Genomic DNA, 21,750 nt, shown 5'->3' with positions numbered 1-21,750 from the left:
TTAATTTGGCAATTGTGATACTTCATTGCTATAGGTCTTACTTTCTTCATCTAAGAAACAGCGCTGAGTCCTGTAGGTGTTCGGGGAGTCCTGTTGTCTGGCCTGTGGCAGGGACACAGTACACAGATGGCCCTTTCCACAGTAAGGTGTTGAGAGGCTTTCATGTTCTAAGCTCTGTATCTCATAGTGGCCATGGCTAGTCTCTGCCTTTTTGGAGCTTTCCCTGGAGCAGATGCAAACAGGTAGAAATTAATGGGTGAATTTGGGCTGACATTGGCCGATGGTAGGAGGTACCAGCCCTGGCCTAGAGGGCTAAATGTCACACTTCTCAGATAAACTGAAGCCCAACCAGTAGATTCAGATGAGGAAAGCCAGGACACAGGGAACAGCATCTGCAGAGCCTAGAAATGCAGAACATGACTTCCCAGGCACCATGAGGACTTTCATGTCGGCCGGGAGCCTGAAGAGGGAGGCCAGCCGTCCAGGCCTTGTAAGCTGCATTAAAAAGTCTGAGCTTTATAGGGCAACAGAGAGCCATTGAAGAGTGTAAATAGGAGAGGGACATGGTCAGGCCTTCTCCTTGTAGGCCATTAGAAACAGTCCTTCCATATAAAATGCTTGGAAACTGCTTCACACTGTTAATAAAGTAAATTGATATTTGTAAAGATCAAGGTAATTCTTAAGGAAATTGCACACCAAAACCCTGTGTATAAAATTCAGATGTGGGCACTGGAGAGATGGCTCAGAGGTTAAGAGCACCGACTGCTCTTCCAGAGATCCTGAGTTCAATTCCCAGCAACCATATGGTGGCTCACAACCATCCTTATAAGATCTGGTGCCCTCTTCTGGTGTGCAGCTGTACATGGAAGCAGAATGTTATATACGTAATAAATAAATAAAATCTTAAAACAAAAAAACAAAAACAAAAACAAAAAAATCAGATGTGTTAGCGTCCCCAACCCATGCTTCTGAATGGTTTCCTTTGCTAGTAGGCCACAGCTGAGGCTTTTACAGTGATGCCTTGCTTGGAGGATTTGGACACTACTGTTCTCAGTGTTATCCTCTCCTTTCTGGCTGTTATTGTTGGTGTTTTGCTTTTTATTTTACATAATATTTTGGAGCAGTCCTCCTGCCTCAGCCTCTCAACTGCTGGAATCAGGCATAAGCCACCATACCTCAGTTCCTCTCTGTCTTCAAGTGCTTTTATGCATCAGATATCTATTCTTCACTGGTTTGAAATTATAAATTTAGATGATGGTCCTCAGTGATAGTTCCAGGAAGTGAAAATGGGGGACATAAGATCCAGGACCAAGCTGTATCCACCTAGCCAGCTTTCCTTACTAGCTACCACAAGGGGCATGTGATGGGTACTCAGGGCAAACAGCCAGGCTCCCAGGAATCTTCTCTTTCCCTTGGTGTTTCTCTAGTATGGCTTGGCCATGGGGCCCTAGGAGCCTGGTTCTTTCTGCAAGTGCACCAAGGCAACATTCTGAAGACAGGATCAAACTCTTAGCTCTGAGCTCGTCTTTGTCTCTGGAATAAGAGAGGCCACATTGCCTGTGTCTGCAGTGGAGGTCTTGGTTCACTCTTGGGCTTTGACACAAAGTAATAGGATTCTCTTATGGATGGGAGAAATAATAGGTATTTTGAGTTATTTTGCATTACAATAAGCCTGAATGTCTGCCATTTAAGTTGGCAGTGTTTTTGCTAGTTTTCCCTTTCCTTGTTTCTCCCAGGATAGCAAGTCTTTAATCCTTTGTTCATGTTTGTTTGTTTGTTTTTTATTTCTTTATTTTTAAACCATTAACCATCGAAGCATTCTGCTGCTTTGCAGGATTCTTCATATAGATGGAGGTGCAGCATAGTTCATACAACTCCAAGCCATAATCCTGCTTAAGTATAAATGATGGTTCCTCTGTGTCCTCACAATCATAGAGTAATTCCACTGAGAGCTGATTGCTGAGGCAATAAGAAAGCAGTGTTTGCATGAAAAATCTCATTTGGTGAATGCAGGTTCATGGGGAGAACTTGAGCAGGAGAGGGAGAGTCTAGAACTTTGCAAATTCTTGCATTATCAATACGCACTGGTGGCTGTATCTTCTTTCCCTTAGGCACATGGCTCATCCTTTCTGCAAAGTACAAATAGCCACCTTGCAGAATGAAGAGCCGAGGCTGTGGGTAAAATGATTCTCTGCACAAATGGGTCTGTCCACGCACAGCTGCTCCTCTGGGCCCTGACCCACACTTAGACTGATCTTTTCCAGCTCAGTGCTTCACTCTGAATGTCCTGGGAAAGGAAGTCATGGGATTCATTGTGACAGTATAGCAGCCTCCTTGGACTAGCTCTATTTCCAGAGTGATGGGACCCACTTCCTTGTCTGATTTATAGAAATGTAATGGCATCTTGAAGCCTTGTGATGTGAAGAGCTTGTTGGAAGCATTGAATCAGGTGCTCATAGTTGGATTGTATAAATGTAAGAAGCTTAGATGGTTGAAATCCTAGAGGTTGGTTTATTTTGTAAAGAAAGAAGTAATTGAACAGTGGTTTGGCATTGACCAACTTTCCTTAACATGCTATCAGCAACATTATGGAATAAGGATGCTTGTTATGCAGGTTTTGTTCACCCAGAGCCTCAAAGGAGGTCTGGTTCAGTAGGTGAGATTCCCCCTAGAAGCGCTCTCTTCCTCACAGTGGCATTCTGCCTTTAAACTATTACCACTTAGCCTATGTTGAGATCAGTTTATAGAAAACAGCTTAAAGTCCTTGTGGTACTTTATGTAATCAAAGTACTTCTGGCAAAGGTGAGAGTCTCCTGCAATTCAGCCATTCTCAGTCTAATTTGTGTTGCTGAGCATCAGAGAAACTAGAGAAACTGAGCAATTGTGAGGCATTGGTGATAATGCTTTTGTTTTCCAATTTCTTTTCATCTCTTAGCCTGTCATTATAGTTAAGGCCCATTCAACAATGTTAAACCTGACTTCAGAGAAAACTCTGAGTTAATAAACCCTTACCATGAGATGCTTAAATGAGTCAAATTCTCATCAGATAAAGATAAGAAGTGAGCTGCAGGAGCCTAGTAACAGAGTGGAAAGAGCCCTACAGGCCCTGAGTTCAACTTTCTTTTCCCCTAAGACAAGATTCCTTTTAACCGGGTTCTTGTTTAAAATAAAAATCAGATTAATAGGGGAAAGGTAAGAGTCATTTCACAGTCTATCCCCTGTGTACAAAATGCTCTTAATCCTGGCCTCCTTGGAGATGCCTCTCAAAAACAAAGGATAAGTGAGGTTTGGATTTACTAATGTGCACAACGCTTCAGCCTCCTGATCAACACCTTAAAAGAGCCTCTGGCTGTGTTAAGGTGACTCTTCAAGGCTCACATTCATCCCTTGTATGAGTAGGTTCCTCACTTCACAAACAAGGAAATGTGTACACACTCACACCCGCATTGATTCCCGTGTCCATCATATAATAGGTACAAAACAAATGGAATTAACTACCAGTATTTCATGGCTATAGAAGAGAAATTTTTTAAAGAATTAAGGAACTGGCCTACACAAGACAATCTTTGGCCCCTTTCATCCTCTTTGTTTAACAGTGATAAGTTTCCTTAATTGTCATTCACTTAGAGTCACTTTTAACTGAGGTCAACCCCATGGGCTTGGGGACTTCTTTTCATGAACTCCTTAGGAGTGACTGGGGTGTAGCCTGATGGGAGTGATTCTATGGCAGTGATGATTGAAGAGTGGTTCCCTTGGTCTATGCAAATCCACTTGGGATCTGGGCACATGTGGTTCTGTTTAACACCATGCTCAGAAGCTCATGGTACGAATTTGTGACCATCAGGCATTTACTGTTGATATGTGAGGTCACCACAGTAGGGGTGTTTGTCAACCAAATTAAACTTCCTCTTAATGACCTAAAATAATTGATTCAGGAGGCATTTAAATGGGCCAGGGCAATGTGTAAGCAAACTGAAATCTGGCATTTTGTACACAAATTACTGTGTGTTGTTTGGTTTGTGTTTTGCTATTGTTGAGAATAACATGATGGACTGTGGCTTTTGGAGCAGTTGATGAGCCATATTTGAATCCCAGCTCCAACATTTGTCTCTATAACTGGGGAAAGTCATTACAGTAGCATTGTGTACCTTCAGATCCCCATCAACTAAATGCAGGCACCTATCCAAAGGATGACCATAAATGCCATGCACATGAGCAAGCTCTCATTCAATGGCAAATATTATTATTGAGCATTTTAATAGTTTGTACAAAGTGGCCCAGCTGTGATGAATAACTACATCTCACCTACTTCTTGCTAACCACTTTCTCTGTAAACTTTCTGTACAAAAAAAGGGGGGGGGTGGAAGAATAAGAGGAGGAGGAGAAAGAAGAAGAAGAAGAAGAAGTCAATAAACCTCTTTCTCCTATTGTTTGTTTCTCAGTTGAGCTCAAGTTTACAGTTGAACAGAAATATTTAGGCTATGAAAGGATACTCCCTTTGGCTATACGGTGACTAACCACAGGCCTTGACAGGAAAAGCTTAGGAGCATCATTTTGTGTTTGTGTAGACACTGGGCATTGGCTTAAGCCTTAAGTGTGGCCAGTGGTGTCATTAAGTCTTGTTGGAAGCCACCAACACCCCACAGTGTGCCTGCTAAAATGCTTTGCTCCATAAACAAGTACCTGAAAGAAACTAAGAGGTTCAGGCTGGGGCTTGTGGGTACCTCTCCAGCCATACCACCCCAATGCCCAGCAGCCAGGCTGGGAAGGGTCCTCTTCAGTGTGTGCTGACCATTTGGGTTAAATTAGGAAGCTTGATAAATACGTATTTGCATTACCCATCCCTAGCTTTAGAAGGGGGGAAGGAGGGATGCTATGATTTTTGGAAGTCATCCCATTTTTTTTAAAAATAAGAGAATTTGGACATTTTGGCATATGGGGTTTTTTAAATGAAATCTCATGGAACTGAAAACAGTCAATTTTAGGTTTCCAAAAATTGTTTTGATTTTCGTTGGTATAAATTTGCTGCACATGGTTTTGGGGGAAGTTCTAAGAGATACATTTAGGACTTCAGGATTGATTTTTTTTCCTTCCTTTCTTTCCTTTTTTTTTTTTTAGTTTTATAATTGAGTTTCAAAAGGTGGGTTGTTTGGGGGGGGGGTTGTCCTCCTCCTGCCCAGCTCAAAAATATGAACTGGAGGAGGGCAGACTTCCACTTTTTGAGCACGGGTTCTGGAAATGAAAATCATTGCTGAGCAGTGGCTATGGAACATCATCTCAGGACAACTAGACCCTGCCTACCCACTTCTTCCCCTCCTCAGGGCCATTAGCAGCAACATGAGTCACCTGTGCAGGGTCAGGCTTACTGCACATCAAGATCAACAGTGAACAGTGTCGGAAGAGAGGGAAGATGCCCAGGAGGGGGCTTCAGGCCACCTGCTGTGAGAGGATCAAAGGGTTGAAAGGTCAGAGGGCACAGCTCCCTTAACCATATCTGTCTGTGCAATAGCTGTTTCAGATTGTAAATCTTGGCAATTTCATTAAGTCCTCCTGGTTGCTACTGAAGCACTGAAATAATAAAATTTTATATCTACCGCCTTTCCTGCCTCTGGCAGCCAGGCTGCTATGCCTTATACAAGGTGGATGTCTTATGAAAACCTTCCCTGAGATAATCAGAGCAGCACTAATGAATCCTCATATTGGCAAGTTAGGGTTCTGACAATCTCATCTTTCGAAAATGGTTATTTTACAGCAAGAACAATCCACACAAAAGCTATATAACATCCTTTTGGATTTATAGAGTACCTCTCCTCAAGAAAGCAGATCCCTAAACCTCTCTTGCCACATGCTTCCTCAAGCATACAAGAGGTGAGGCGGTCTTGGTGGGTCCCACTGACTACTACACAGCCTTGCCATGGTGCTGGATCCTCTCTGAGTAACCCTTAACATCTAGCAAATTCCTTCCTCCCACCTAGCAGAGCTTTGCTCTATATTTTGAGTCATGATTTGCAGCTATTTTTCCTACATCTTCACAGTGCTATGGATCTGTAAGGCTCAAAGTCTCCTGCACAGGACAAGTCGCCACACTGACCATCCGTAACTGCTCATATATTTAAGACCACCTCTAGTTTGTTTGCAAAGTTAAGAGAGTTTCACTATGAAGGTGCCGGTTCTGAAATTTCAAGTGCTCCTTTTCATGGGAGATCAGCTCCCTCTGATTATGTCCGTAATTCTCACTAAGCCATGTTTATGGAAGCAATAAACAATGTTTCAGTGCTTGTTAAATTGGGTCTCCAACCTCTCCACTCTTTAAAAATTGACATTTCAAATAAAAGGCAGATGGAGATGGGAGTCGGGTTTGCTGTGCTTAGTGATAAATGAATGATGGCCAGTGGCAGTTGTGTAGGAGGCATGAGGTCTTGTTTTATGGTAGAGAGGCCCCAAACCATTTTTGTTTAAGGAGTCCATATCCTCTTACACTGCTGGTGAAGGTCCTGAATCCAAACCTCATTGTTTCAAATTGAATGGGTATGGAAGCCAGAAGGAGTCAGGCTGTCTCACCAAACCTAACAACAGAAACGAGAATAAAGAATGTCAATTCCTTGATACTTTTATACATGGAAACATCAAGTCTCCAACAGTGGTGGAATCAGAGGTGTGAAGGGCTCACCCTCTACTCCAGCTGGATAGAAGCTGTGTTGGGATGGATTTGTAGATTGTGGCTTCAGAAGAAATGGCAAAATGCAGCTTAGAGAAGGCCTACTAACATTGAGCTGACTCTGCCTGCTGGCTGACTCTAAAGGGAATCTGCACTTGGCAGTGACTTTCCCAGTCTTACCAACACTCCAAGAGTTAACAACCATGATTCCCAGCCCACAGAGAGGAGAATCAGTGCTGCGTGCCTCCTAGATCTACCTAGCTAGCAGGTGAAAAGCCAGGAGACCAACCTTGGAACATTCTGACCACCCAGGCAGACAGTCTGCAGGTATATATGGATGTTCCACTGGGGCAATATCTCTTCAGTGTCAGGGTTTCCCTAGGACCCATCACAAAGGGACTGGCAGCCCCTAGAGTTCGGAGATCTTGGTATAATTGTCCTTGTGTCCTTAAGCCCAACAGCTCTTTGAATGGCTAACCAATGTGAGTGGCCACTCAGAAGAGGCACCACCTCCACTGGCCTGGCATGGGGATCTCTAGTCATGTTAATGAGCATCAGTTCTGACTACCTTGTGGGGTGGATTTGGCCTGACCTGGGAGTGTTTGCCCCACTTCCTTCCCCTGCCAAGCTTCTGTTTCTGTTTAGAGCATGCTGGGAAATTCCAGTGGGCTCTTAGGGCTCTCTGAGCGGCTAGCTTAGATTTTAATTTTGTGGAGCAGGAAGGAGCCCATCAGTGCCTCCTGACTCCAAAGCAAAGCCACCACGTTCATCAACTGCTTGGCAGTTTGGTGACCTCTGGGGCAGAGGAAGGGAAGGAAAGTGTCACTTTTCATCTGTTTGTACCCAAGATTTGAGGAAGAATAGAGTTTAAGGTCACATTTGCTTCTCCTCTTTCCATCCATACTTGCCTCTCTCCTCATTTCTTTGCTTTCTCTTAGGAGGCCACCAGCTCTCCAAGCTGTTGTTTGTTATGCGCTCATATGTACGCGCATGCATTTGGCTACATTTTATATGTGCTGGGTAGTACAGAGAACATGGCAACCCACGTGCATGTTCTTTCTCTAACACACACCAGTTCTAGCAACATGGGCATATTACTTCATCTCTTTAACCTTGGTTTCTTCTTCCATCAAATGGGTATGATATTCTAGAGAAAACTCTATTGAGGTTTACTTTATTTGCCAGAAAAGCAGTGTGTCAAAGTAAGTAGTAGGGATCACAGGGGTATTGAAGTTCAACTGTGTTCAAACCTAACACCATGGTTCTCAGCCATGTGTCTTTACTCTATGACCCTCAGTGTCCCTCTTTTTCTTATGAGGGGTGTCTGAGATTAAGCTGATATACACAAAGGTTGGGCTACACAAAGACGCAACTAGTGGCTGTCTGTCATTGTGTTGCTGTGAGCATCAGACAAACATGATAGATGCAGAGTGTATTACAGCTTCTGGCACTTGCTAGCCCCTGCAGATTTTACCCTAGACACACAGTTAATAGAAGTGACTACATGAAGTTCAGGAGTAGTCACCTAGTATAAAATTTTGATCACAAACTTTGTTTTCTTATCAAATATTGATATCATTTAGGTTTAATTTTAACTATATCCTCTATCTTCAAATTTTTAAAGAAGAGGAAGGAAGGAAAGAAGGAAGAGACAGACAAAGAAAGAAAGAAAGAAAGAAAGAAAGAAAGAAAGAAAGAAAGAAAGAAAAAAAGAGAAAGTGCAGCCTGCAGTTGAGAAGTCTTACTTGAGAGGTCAAGAGCCAGGTCAGTTACCCCTTCCCAGAGAGATGAACTGTGTGAGACTAGGCTTTATTTAAACCAAAGCATGATGCCCATGATTCTGAGGATGTTACACTCCTCCCGTAGCCCCAGTTGTAAGCTATGTGTTAAGCTCATTGGTACTGCCATAGAGGACCTGGGCAGAGTAGATGGTACAAAATGCCTCTTGCTCATGACTGACTACATAGTCACAAAATACATATTGGTTTGTTCTTTCTAAAATGCTCTTACAGTTATGTGTAGCAAGTTGTTATGGACCTATATTACATGAAAAACATGGGATTCAACTAGTTGTAAAAGGCTTGTCCTGGCCCTTAAGATCCAGACCAGCCTCTCCCATTCCTGCTGCTGCTCCTCCATCTTCCTGTTATCTCATGCGAAGCTTTCTTGGGACATGAAAGTGTCTCAGTGGGACCCCAGTCAACTTCTGCTTTATGCCTCTCTACAAGGAGGCAGGACAGCCTAAAAAAGCAGTGTGTCCTATTGGTATCTGTCTTTGCCTACATGTTTTCTGATGGTAATTTGTACCATCTATGAAATCATCTTTATTTTATAGCAAGAACCATTTAATACCTGGTGCTAATTATATGCCAGGCAATATCCTCAGTATCTTAATACATATTTACTCATTTAATTCCCAAAACAAGCTGGTAGTACCATGTTATTACTTTTTGCTAATATATAAGATTTAAAGGGAAAAGTAACCTGTCCTAAGTACACGATGAGCTGAGTTCTGTGATGGGCACATACTGTGTTCCCAATACCCAGATTACAACCCCAGAAGCCCTTTCTATGCTAGCTCTACCCAGTCTCCCCAAGCCTGCTGGTAACCACTTTCCTGGATGAGGTTATCCCTTTGTCATTGAGCAACTAGTTTCACAGATATAGGGCTAAATGACTTGCCTACAGCATGGAAGCTGAGTTGGATCTCAGATTCAGGCAGTGTAGCCTCACAGCATGAGCGAGCATCAGGAAAATGACAGGCTGATGGAAGAAATGACAGACTGATGGAAGCCTTAGTTTTAATAGCACAAAATCATGACACTAGAGTCTTACTAGCCTCTCCTTTCTTCATAAAATAAGTTTAATTATGTCTCCTCAGAACTCTTACCCTTCATTGGCATACCTATCAAATCATAAGGAGAGAAACTTTCTAAAGTAGCTCATGTGCTAGCCCTTAATCTAGTCAGACACTGTGATGAACTCCTTACAAACATGCTGCACTAACTACACAACATAGTCAGGTAGCTTCATCCCCTCTTTATGGGTGAGAAAACTGCAGCTCAGGAGAACTTGTTGGAAGTCACAGTCCCAAAACAAGGCTTAACTGAAGTGGTCTGATTCTAGGACCTGCTGCCTTCCTTCCTAAGTTAATGTCTGCTGTCCCTGTCCACTGTGAATTCATCCTGTGCTAATTAATCATGGTAATTTTACATGATTGTTATCACAGCCATCATCATTGTTATTCCCATCACACTTCCTAGAGCAGACTCCAGTTTGCTTACAGTGGGCTTGCATGGTCCATGTGGGTTTACATTGACATCTGCTACAAGGCTGGACTCACGGTAGAATGGAGCCAGGCGCAGCTGGTCTGCTCTTTCCCCAGCTAAGATTCTTTACCAGATATGCAGACTAGTGAGGTATGGCTCTGCCCCAGAGGTGGTCCTGGTAGAAGGATAACAGAACAGGACCCCCCCTTCCCCAATACCTCCATCCTGGTGTAGAAATACTGCTTTCCATTACAGCCTGTCAGAGGAGACCGAGATGAGTGGAGCTGGGTCCTGCTCCCTAGCTTGCAGTCAGTTGGCTTCCCAGTTAGCCAGCACTGCTTATTCCTGGCTTTTACATCCCTCCATTCTGAGTGGAGCCATCATTTCCTCTTCATTTTATGGCCTTGCAGTGAGTCCTGCCTTTTTAATAACTGCCCAGTCCCCTTCCAGGACATTAGGTGTTTAGGCATACACTAAGAGGGCACAGACTCAAACATTTTTAAAAGCTCTCATGTTGACATGAAGGGCATGCAGAGTTGAAGGTCTTCAGGGTAGCCCTGGGAAGAACCCCCTCATCCTGAACACTTCTTTACAGTCATGGACCTAACTTTCCAGGTCTACTGTGAGTTTATTCTACGTTCTAGACATCCTTCTGATGGCTTTATTAACTACAACAACAAACCAGCCATTGGAAGTATATGGTTCAATGAATGTTGACAATTTTGAAGCCACTACCACAATGATTTGGCACATTCCTATCATCCCCAAAAGAGCATTACTTTTTACTTAACAAACACCTACCTTGCACTTCCTGTGAGCCAGGCACTATTTAAACACTTTTAAAATCTTAGCCCATTTAATACTCATAGCAAACTAATAGTAGAGTGTCTGTTATCTGAACCCAAAAGAAAGGAAACAGGCATGGGAAGATTGACTTGCCCAGGTTAGTATGGCTGGTGTGGTTAGGTAGAATTCAGACCAGATGTAGAATCTGTGCTGCTCACCTTTGGGTTCTGTTCATTCTCTCTCCCCATCCCCCTCCTTCATTCACTTGAATTGTCAGCTGTAAGCCAAATATTGGGGGAGGAACTAAAGTAGGAAACCCAGAGACAGGGTAAATGATCAGTAAGTAAGTTATTACTACATAAGGTAACCTAGGTGTGTTGTTCTAGTTGTGCGAAGCCCAGATCCTAGAAACAACACTATTGTAGCAGGCTCTCAGCATGCCTGAGCCCAGAGTGGCCAAGTTCCGGAAATAATGCAGAAACTCTTTACCACACATTAGCATCTCTAAATACCACAGTGAGTGTCTTAGTCAGGGTTTCTTTTGCTGCAGCTAAACACCATGACCAAAAAGCAAGTGGTGGTGTGGCGGGGGGAGAGTTTAGTTGGCTTATACTTGCATATCACAGTTCACTGTCAAAGGGATTTAGGACAGGAACTCAAACTGGGCAGAACCTGGAGGTAGTAACTGATGGAGAGGCCATGGAGGGATGCTGCTTACTGGCCTATTCATCAAGGCTTGCTCAGCGTGCTTTCTTACAGGACCCAGGACCACCTGTCCAGGGTTATCCCAGTCACAATGGGCTGGGCCCTCCCCCATAATCACTAAATAAAAAAATGCCTTACAGGTTTGCCTGCAGCTCGAGCCTATAGAGTCATTTTCTTAATTGAAAGTCAGTCCTCTCCAGTGGCTCTAGCTGTGTTTAGTTGACATAGTGAGGATAGGGCTGGTATTGTCCCCCTTCTTTTTTCTCAACTGGGAACCCGGAGGATTCATGATGTCTAGTGCAGTGCTTAAGACTACCTACATGGTATGGATGAGCTAGAGGTAACTCTTAGGAAAGTAGTGTCCCCTCAGCTGCTTCTGAGCATCTCATATGCTGTAAGTTGTCCCTTTCCCATCCCAAAGACAGGTCAAACTAAGACTGACAAAGCACGCAGGAAAGACATTTTACTATTTCCATGGGCAGTATTGATGGGATGCTGCCGGTTTTTGTGTCTCTGTGTAAGAAATACCATTTTGAAAGCTGGTGTATATGTCAGTGTTGTTTTGTGCCCCTCCACCCCCCCTTCTGAGGAGAAGCCTATGGAGTCTGGTGGGGGAGGGGTTTGCAGCTGGCAGGAGCCTTGGCATATGCTGTAACTAAAAAGAGAGGGAATGTGTTGGTGGGACAAGCTACCGGAGAGCTGTCTCGGTGTGCTGCGGTATTCGTAAGTGTTCTAATTGGGTAGGATTTTTGGAGGACTATTTTGACATCTGCTCATGTCTTTGCTGATTTTTCTTCACTTAGAGTAGGAAACACAAGCTGTGGATAAAATGGCTTTAAAATAATTGGAAGAAAAGATATCTCTCCAAGTTGAATTCACCAGGGACATTTCTTAAGGACTAGAAACTAAAATCCACTTCTAGGAATCTGTCCTGAAGCACAGAGCTTCCAGACTTCAGACTTCATGACCATGTCATATATATTAATATCTTAAATGCTTGAAGTAATGTTCAGCCAACTTGCCTTGGTTGAGTTTGTCTCCATGTAACAGAACAGTCTGGAACAATTAGTAGCTGTCACTTAGCTTTTAATGAAGTGGAGCATTGCTTATGCTGCAATCAATGAGAAAAATCAAAAGAGGCAAGAGTACTGTGAAGGATTTAGAACAGTGGTAGGGAGGAGGGAACGCAAAGGAAAATAATTTAGAATGATGGCGCCAAACAGAAAGCTTCTTTGAACTTTGGGTCTTTCCATTTCTGCATAGTAGGTGTATGTAATGTTTATGTTACAAAAAGCAAGTGTGTTCTTGCACAAGAGAAAGTGGGCCCTGAGAGAGTCCGCTGTGACAGCCTGCCTGCATAGCTACTCATTGTAAATGCTGAGCACATGGATCTGGAAGTCTCTTTAGATGGGTGTTGGAGTCAGACTCTTTTCCACAGCCCTCCCTAGCTGTATTGCACTACAAAATTTGCTTAGTCTTTGAGCCTCCAACTTTGCCTTGAAGATACTAGGTTCTCACCAGTATGATGCTGAAGAGAAATGAGCTAGCACTCAGGAGCTATCTTCTCTCCCAGAACTCCTACCTCAAACCCCGAGCCTTTGGGGAGAGCACATCCTCCAGCCAAGCTGCCTGTGATTCTTTCCTTGGGAACTCTGAGCTTCAGGAAGCCCCTTGAGCCCACGCCAGCCCCTTTAGAAGAGGCCTTACCACTGGCAGGGCAGCATTGTCCCACGAGAGGAAACTGAAGAACCAACTCCTGCCTGGAGCCCAGTAATGGGGACAATTCGGTTACTAAGGGGACCCTGGCCTGCTAAGTTGGGAAAGGAGGCCAGGGTTTTTCATCTTCTTCAGCCTGTTGCCATTGTTGAAAAAGTAAACACTCCACACAGCTTAACGGGCAAATCCTCCAGCCAGGAGTGGAAGGAAATCAAAAGCCTGTCCCAGCCAGCCTCAGAGAGCCCACAAGGGCTGGTCTGTGCTACTGGGGCAGCTCTGGGAACACAGAAACAAGGCCCAATTCTGATCCATACTCAGCACCCACTCACAGGACCTTTCAGCCCCAGGACTGCTCTCCAGTGGTTGTTTCTTCCTGCCCCTTCTGTTTGGAGATATTGGATCAGATGAGGCAAGGCAAGAGATGCTGGGGTGCAGTGGTCCTCAGTTCAGTACCCATAGCGTAGCATCCCTCATCACCACTCTAATTTTGCCACTGATGACAATCATCAGCCCTTGAAGTGAGAGCCAAGCTGTTGCCACCAAGAGGCCATTGCCACTGCAGCTTTTCTGACAGCACATATTGAAAAGTAATGATTGAGGCCAGCCTGCTCTACAGAGCGAGTTCCAGGACAGCCAGGACTACACAGAGAAATCCTGCCTCAAAAAAAAAAAAAAAGTAATAGTAATAGCCACCATGTATTAAGACCTACTGAGTGCCTAGCTCTGGGCATATATGACCTCTGATCTTCATAGCAACCTGTGAGCCATGACCCCTTTAACAAACTTCTACCTCAAAATATTTAATTTATGATTTCTAGCAGTAGAAAAATTACAGTTATGAAGTAGTAATGACAATAATTTTATGATTGGGGTCACCCCAACATGAAGAACTATATTAAAAGGGCCACAGCATTAGGAAGGTTGAAAGCCACTGGACTAGAGGAACTGGTAGGAAGTGAGGTATATATCTATTCCATTTCATAAATGGAGCTGTGCCACCTAGGGCAAGATTCTCACTTCACAGAGCCTCCATTTCCTGTCTCTGAAATGGATGGTAAACATCACTTCTTCCAGCTCCTAGTGGGAGAGAAAACACCAGTAGGACAGACTATTATTCTGAGTTCTGAAATGTGTGTGGCCTTAGTGGAAGAGATGATTGTAGTTGACTTTCGGCTGGGGTTCAGCAAGGCTGATAAGTCCCGAACTCCACAGTGTTCTCCTCTGCAAATAGGGCGTGTGGGTGTTAAGACACAGTTCTACACAATGCTCAGCAGCTGTGTTATTACCAATACTTTTTCAGTTGCACCCAGCCTGCAAATAACGTTAATGAAATGGTGGGTTTCAGAAGAGAAAGGAAATGCATTAGTCAAGAGTCTTGTTGGACCCCTCTGGTATTCTACCAGTGGAAAGTACTTAGTAGGTACTTACAAGATGATCCATAGGTTTGGGGACTGTCCCTTAGCCCCTGGAAATGTCAGTAGCAGAAGTAAGAGACTGGCCATTACATGGAAAGATTCTAGGAATCTGTTTCCTGATACGTTTTTATTAACTATAAGAGGCTCTGACCAGCATAGGTCATCCTCATGCTAGAAAGAGCCTTAAAATGTTCATTTAAGTACTATAATCTTCTGTAGAAGCTAGGGTCATAATGTCAGGCAATGTTTTCAGCATCACAAATATGTAGATATATAGATACAGATAAAGAAAATAACAACAGAGTGTCATTTTCCTAACTGTTTGACCCAGGGCATGTTATCTAGCCTCTGTGAAATGGTTTTCAGTCTTGAAATTTAGAGGGTGGTCATGCAAGTTGGAGAATTTTTGTGACAGTTAAATGAATAACAGAGGTGAGCCATGTATCTCTGGGGCTGTAGCAGATTAAGCCTTTATCCAATGGCTATTCTTCTTCCCTAAAGAAGGCTAAGAGGAGCCAGGTGGTGATGGCACATGCCTTTAATCCCACTACTTGGGGATTAAATCCCACCACTCACTCTGTGAGTTCGAGACCAACCTGGTCTGCAAGAGCTAGTTCCAGGACAGGCTCCAAAGCTACACAGGGAAACCCTGTCTCAAATTTTTTTTTTAATTTAAAAGAAGGCTGAGGGGAAGTAACCTGTGTCCTGATGACAGTTCCAGTGACTCTGGATTTTTTTTTACTTGCAGAAAGTCAGAAATATGGCCCTAGATGATGTCGTGATCTTGAACGTGGATACCAACACCCTGGAAACCCCTTTTGATGACCTCCAGAGCCTCCCAAATGATGTGGTGGGTAAACTGTGTGAGCTCTGACTCCTGAGTGCTTGTGCTGTGAGGTGGGGAGAATGTGCTGTACAGGGCCTAGTGTACCACAGGGAAACAGTAGTGTAACACTCTTCAATGGTGCTACCGAAAAATGTCATTACAACGTAAGTTTCCTGAAGATGGCAAATTGCAAGATGCCTTTTTAGTGAAACAAAGTGGCTATTAAGGAAGGAAAGCAACTTGAATAAATTATTTCCTCTCTCTGGCCTTAGTTTCCTTCCTTGAAAAAAAAAATTCCAGGAAGGTGTTTAGGGCTAGTATGGCAGGCATGGAAATGGTCATCTGATGCCTGACAACATGTTTACATGTTGCCAATGTTCTGCAATTGATACACACATTAAAATAAGTTGCAGGTAAGTAGGGGAACCATTCATATCCCTCAGGTCCTGATATTCTCAGCACAGACAAGTGAGGCTCTTCTGTATGCTGGCCACAGTAGCAGTTTCCCGTTTTGGGCCCTCACCTTATTCAGGATTGCAGAGTTGAGGGTGGGGTGGCCACAAAGGTATTTGTGCATGCAGGGGAGTCATAGACTGGATTCTATGTTACCTGAGCTTCAGAGTCTCACCAGTAGAAAGCCTGTCCTGCTCAATGTTCCTGCATTTGGCACAGGCTATGCTCAGTGTACCGACATGTCCACAGTTGACCTAACCATATCTTTTGCCAAAGCTCCTGAAAGATTCTCCCTCTTAAGCATTTCCCTAATCCTCATCTTCCTAGACATAACCTACTCCAGGCTCAGTCCCAGTCCTGAGGATAGGGGCCGAGGAAGTAACTTGGTTGGTAGAGTCCTTGCCCACTATAAGCAGAGCCCTGGGTTCAATCCCCAGCACCATATAACCTAGAAGTGTTGAAATATGTCTGTAATCCCAGGAGGATAGGGAAGATCAGAAGTTCAAAACATCCTCAACTAAATAATGAGTTTGAAGCTAGCCCAGACTGTATAAGACCATATGGCTAAAGGAAGGGGCAGGGTGGGGGGAGAATAATGATTTTAAAAAAATTTAATTAAAAGGGGGAAATCTAATAAACACAGTTTAAGGGGAAAGTAGTTGAAAGTTGTATGTGGGACTGTTATACAGGGGGACATTCTAAGCAAGAGAGCTGCAGAAATAAATAACAGGCCTGTTACATACCAATCTGCCCTTGTGTTTGGGTATCATGCCTGGTGAGATCTGCAAGAGAGCTTGAGTGGGCCTGGCAGTCTTTAGGCTCTGAGCAGCAAGAACAGGTTATTGTGGTACTCTCTAGGGACACTCACTTGTACACTCAGGAGGCCAAGATTGCTCTGTCTAACTCAGCTCTTCAAAATATGTTTTTTTTCTATTCCCAACAAAGTGAGGACAAGTTTTAGAGGAGCAGGCAGAAGGAGACAGTCACAGGGAAAGTAGAGGAGCAGGCAGAGGGTGACAGTCACAGAGGAAGGATTCATTACACTGAACACAGTTTTAAAAGTAATGTGAGCCCATGCTTATGTGTATTAGAAACTTCATTTAAAAGTTTTAAACAAGCCTGTTTCTAAAGCCTTCAAAGGATAGAACTGATTTCCCAGATTCTCATTTCCCAGAAATTTAGCATCCTGACAAAAAGGGGAAAATTTAATCTCCTGTCAAAATGCACCATAATCCTACTTAAGAAAGAACAGTATGATCCAGCCCCCAACAACATAACATCACTGTCAGCATGATTTATTTGTCTATTTAATCAAATAGTTTTTTATAGCTTTTTTTTGAGATTATAGCATAATCGTATCATTCCTGCCCTTTTCTTCCTCCATCCCCTTTTATGTATCTCCCCTGCTTTCTTTCAGATTTTCTTTTTCTTCCATTGGTGTGTGTGTGTGTGTGTGTGTGTGTGTGTGTGTGTGTGTGTGTGTGTGTGTGTGTGTGTACTAAATTTATAATAGATCCTGCTTGGTCTGTATACTGTTACTTGTATGGATATGTTTTCAGGGCTGCCCATTTGGTACTGAATAAGCAGCCAGTGTCCTCTCCCCAGAGGAAGACTATTTCTCCCTTTCTCAGCATTCCTTAGTTTCCTGTAGTTCTTCCTCCAGGTTTAAGGCCTCATGAAGTTCCCCCTCCCACTTTAACATATCTGTTGGTGTCATTTTTGTTTGGGTCATGTTTAGGCAGTCATGTTGGTAGACTTGATGGGTGTAGCTCTCCAATATTTCTAGGAGACACATTAGCACGGAAAACTCTGTGATCATCTGGCTCTTATCATCTTTATACCCTGTCTTCTAGGATGATCCCTGAGTCTTAGGTGTAGTTGTGTTGTAGATGTATCAGCTTGGACCAGGCTCCATACCTCTGCATTTTGATTGGTTGTAGTTTTCTGTAATGGTCTCTGTGTTTTACAAAGAAAAGACTCTTTGATATATATGTATATGTATATTATAAGTGTAAATATCTAGAGTGAAGTTAGAGATTATGCTGGTTTAGTAAAGTGGCAGTTGTAGGTTCCCTAAGATCCATGACTTCATTAGCCACAGGAAGATGACTGGGTGACTTACAGCACAGTATCTTGCTACATAGCCAGGCAGATCTTGAACTTGGGATTCTCCTGCTTCAACCTTCTGAGTAATGTCAGTGCAAGCTTGCACTAGCAAGCAGGCTGCTTTCAAAGTACAATATAGGACTGCAGGCAGACTGAATCGGTCCCTGAGGACCCTGGGATCCTGACTCTGCTGAGATCTTTGGGCCCAACTTCCACCTGCCCACCCTGGCAAATCCCTCCCTGGGGTCTGCAGGCAGACTGAATCAGTCCCTGAGGACCCTGGGACCCTGACTCTGCTTACATCACTGGGCTATTCCGGCTCTCACAGAGTGCAGAGTACAGAGGTGAGCTGCTTTGGCCCCTGCCTTGGGCCCAATTTTTGCCTGCCCACCCAGGCTAATCGCGCCCCGGGGTCTGCAGACAGGACAACTGGACCCCTGAGGACCAGGCAACCCGGAGTCTGCTGACATCTCTGCACCAGTGCTACTCTCACCCACCTGGAGAGCAAGTGCCTCAGACCTGCCTGCACCCAACTTGAGACCCATCAGAATGTCGCAGCCAATTGCACACACCTGAAGAGAACACTGGACCCATACACATCAGGAAAGGAAGTGACACCACCTGTACCCACTGGAAGAAGAGATGGGAAGACAACAATATAGGAACACATCCAACAACAGGAAAACCAATGTGACACCACCAGAGTCTAGGGACTCTATACCAGCAAGACATAAACATCCCAACAAAGAAGAAGCAGAAGAGAGCAACCTTAAAAACAACTTCATGCAGATGATAGAGAACCTAAGAGAGGAAATCAGAAAATCCTTCAGAGAAATGGAAGAAAAGATGAACCAAAAGATGCAAGAAATCAAGGAAAGCCAAAAAGGTCAAGAAAATACAATTAAACAGCTGAAGGAAACAGTTCAGGACCTGAAAACTGAATTAGAGACAATAAAGAAAGCACAAACTGAGGGAATGCTGGAAGTGGTAAAGCTTAGTAAACAATCAGGAACCACAGATGCAGGCATAACCAATAGAATACAAGAGATGGAAGACAGAATCTCAGATGCTGAAGACAAACTGAGGAAATAAACTCGTCAAGCAAAGAAAATCTGAAATCCAACAAATCCACAACACAAAATATCCAGGAAATATGGGACACCATGAAAAGACCAAACCTAAGGATAATAGGTATAGAAAGAAGAAGGTGAAGAAACACAACTCAAAGGTGCAGAAAACATTCAACAAAATCATAGAAGAAAATTTTCCCAACCTAAAGAAAGATATGCCAATGAAAGTACAAGAAGCATACAGAACACCAAATAGAGTGAACCACAAAAGAAAGTCCCCTCGTCACATAATAATTAAAACACCACATGTACAGAATAAAGAAAAAATATTAAGAGCAGCAAGGGAAAAAGGCCAAGTAACATATAAAGGCAAACCTATCAGAATTACACCAGACTTCTCCATGGAAACTCTGAAAGTCAGAAGGACCTGGATTCTACCAACTCTGAGAAAACACGGATGTTTGCCCAGACTACTTTACCCAGCAAAGCTTTCAATCAATATAAATGGAGAAAACAAGATATTCCATGACAAAACCAGATTTAAACAATATGTAACCACTAATCCAGACCTACAGAAAATACTGGAAGGAAAACTCCAAACTAAGGAAATTAACTGTACTCACATAAACATAGGCAATAGATAATCCCACTCTACAAAAGCACAAAATAAAAGACAGGGTAAATCCTCATACAATACCAGTACCAACAACAAATCAAAAACAAACAAGAATAAACTCTCAATGGACCTTAATTTCCCTCAATATTAATGGTCTTAACTTGCCTATAAAAAGACACAGGCTAACAGATTGGATACGAAGACAGAATCCATCCTTCTGCTGCATACAAGAAACACACCTCGAATTCAAAGACAGACATTACCTCAGAGTAAAGGGTTGGGATAAGATATTCCAATCAAATGGACCCAAGAAACGAGCTGAGGTAGCTATCCTAGTATCTAACAAGTTAGACTTCAAACTAAAATCAATCAAAAGAGATGAAGAAGGTCATTTCATATTCATCACAGGAAAAATCCACCAGGAAGAAGTCTCAATTCTAAACATCTATGCCCCAAATACAAAGGCACCAACATTATTAAAAGAAACATTATTAAAACTCAAATCACAAATAAGGCCTCACACAGTTATAGTGGGAGACTTCAACACCCCACTCTCACCCCTGGATAGGAATACCAGACAGAAACTTAACAAAGAGACAAAGGAACTAACAGAAGTTATGACCCAATTGGGATTAACAGACATCTATAGAGCTTTCTATCCAAACAAAAAAGAATATACCTTCTTTTCAGCATCACATGGAACCTTCTCAAAAATAGACCACATTCTCGGCAGCATAGCAAACCTCAACAGATACAAAAAATTGGAATAATCCCCTGTGTCTTATCAGACTACCATGCTTTAAAGTTAGAAATCAAAAACAAATCAAAGTGCAAAAAACCCACCAACTCATGGAAATTGAACAACACGCATTTGCAACATTCCTGGGTCAAGGAAGAAATAAAGAAAGAAATGAAAGACTTCGTAGAATTCAATGAAAATGTAGACACAACATACCCAAACTTATGGGACACTTTGAAAGCAGTACTAAGAGGAAAGTTCATAGCTCTAAGTGCTCACATGAAGAAACTAGAGAATAGCCACACCAGAGAGTTGACATCACAGCTGAAAGCTCTAGAAAAAATGGAAGCAAATTCACCCTGGAGGAGCAGACGCCAGGAAGTAATGAAACTGAAGGCAGCTATCAATAAAGTCGAAACAAAGAAAACAGTTCAAAGAATCAATATAACAAAGAATTGGTTCTTCAAGAAAATCAACAAGATAGACAAACCATTATCCAAACTAACCAAAAGGCAGAGAGAGAACATGCAAATTAACAAAATCAGAAATGAAAAGATGGACATAACAACGGACACTGAGGAAATCCAGAGAATCTTCAGGTCATACTTTGAAAACCTGTACTCCACAAAATTTGAAAATGTAAAGGAAATGGACAATTTTCTGGACAGTTATCACTTACCAAAATTGAATCAAGAACAGATAAGCAACTTAAACAGACCTATAACCTCTAAGGAAATAGAAGCAGTCATCAAAAATCTCCCAACCAAAAAAAGCCCGGGGTCAGATGGCTTCAGTGCAGAATTCTACCAGAAATTCAAAGAAGAGCTAATACCAATACTCCTCAAATTGTTCCACACAATAGAAACAGAAGGGACATTGCCAAACTCTTTTTACGAAACTACAATAACCTTGATACCTAAGCCACACAAAGACACAACTAAGAAAAAGAACTACAGACCAATATCCCTCATGAACATTGATGCAAAAATTCACAATAAAATACTGGTAAATCAAATCCAGTAACACAGAGAAATCACCAACCATGACCAAGTAGGCTTCATCCCAGGGATGCAAGGATGGTTCAACATACGAAAATCCATCAATGTAATCCACCATATAAATAGACTGAGGAAAAATAACCACATGATCATCTCACTAGATGCTGAAAAAGCCTTTGACAAAATTCAACACCCCTTCATGATAAAGGTCTTGGAGAAATCAGGCATAACAGGAACATACGTCAACATAATAAAGAGCAATATACAGCAAGCCAACAGCCAACATCAAATTAAATGGAGAGAAACTCAATCCAGTTCCTCTAAAATCAGGAACAACTCAAGGCTGTCCACTCTCTCCATACCTCTTCAGTATTGTCCTTGAAGTTCTAGCTA

At 42.8% G+C, this 21,750-nt stretch overlaps 1 protein-coding gene across 1 annotated transcript in view; it reads left to right on the top strand.

Moving 5' to 3' along the window:
• The window catches only part of Dennd1a (DENN domain containing 1A), a 1,920,886-nt gene that overhangs the window by 333,913 nt on the left and 1,565,223 nt on the right, over positions 1-21,750 (top strand). The window contains 1 exon segment of the mRNA XM_035446997.1: positions 15,298-15,399. Within this exon segment, the coding sequence (XP_035302888.1) occupies positions 15,298-15,399 (102 nt within the window).

Source organism: Cricetulus griseus, chromosome 6 (genome assembly GCF_003668045.3).
Source record: "Cricetulus griseus strain 17A/GY chromosome 6, alternate assembly CriGri-PICRH-1.0, whole genome shotgun sequence".
Lineage (NCBI taxonomy): Eukaryota > Metazoa > Chordata > Mammalia > Rodentia > Cricetidae > Cricetulus > Cricetulus griseus.
Note: the sequence above shows the minus strand (reverse complement) of the source record. Positions and strands in the feature narration are given on the sequence as shown.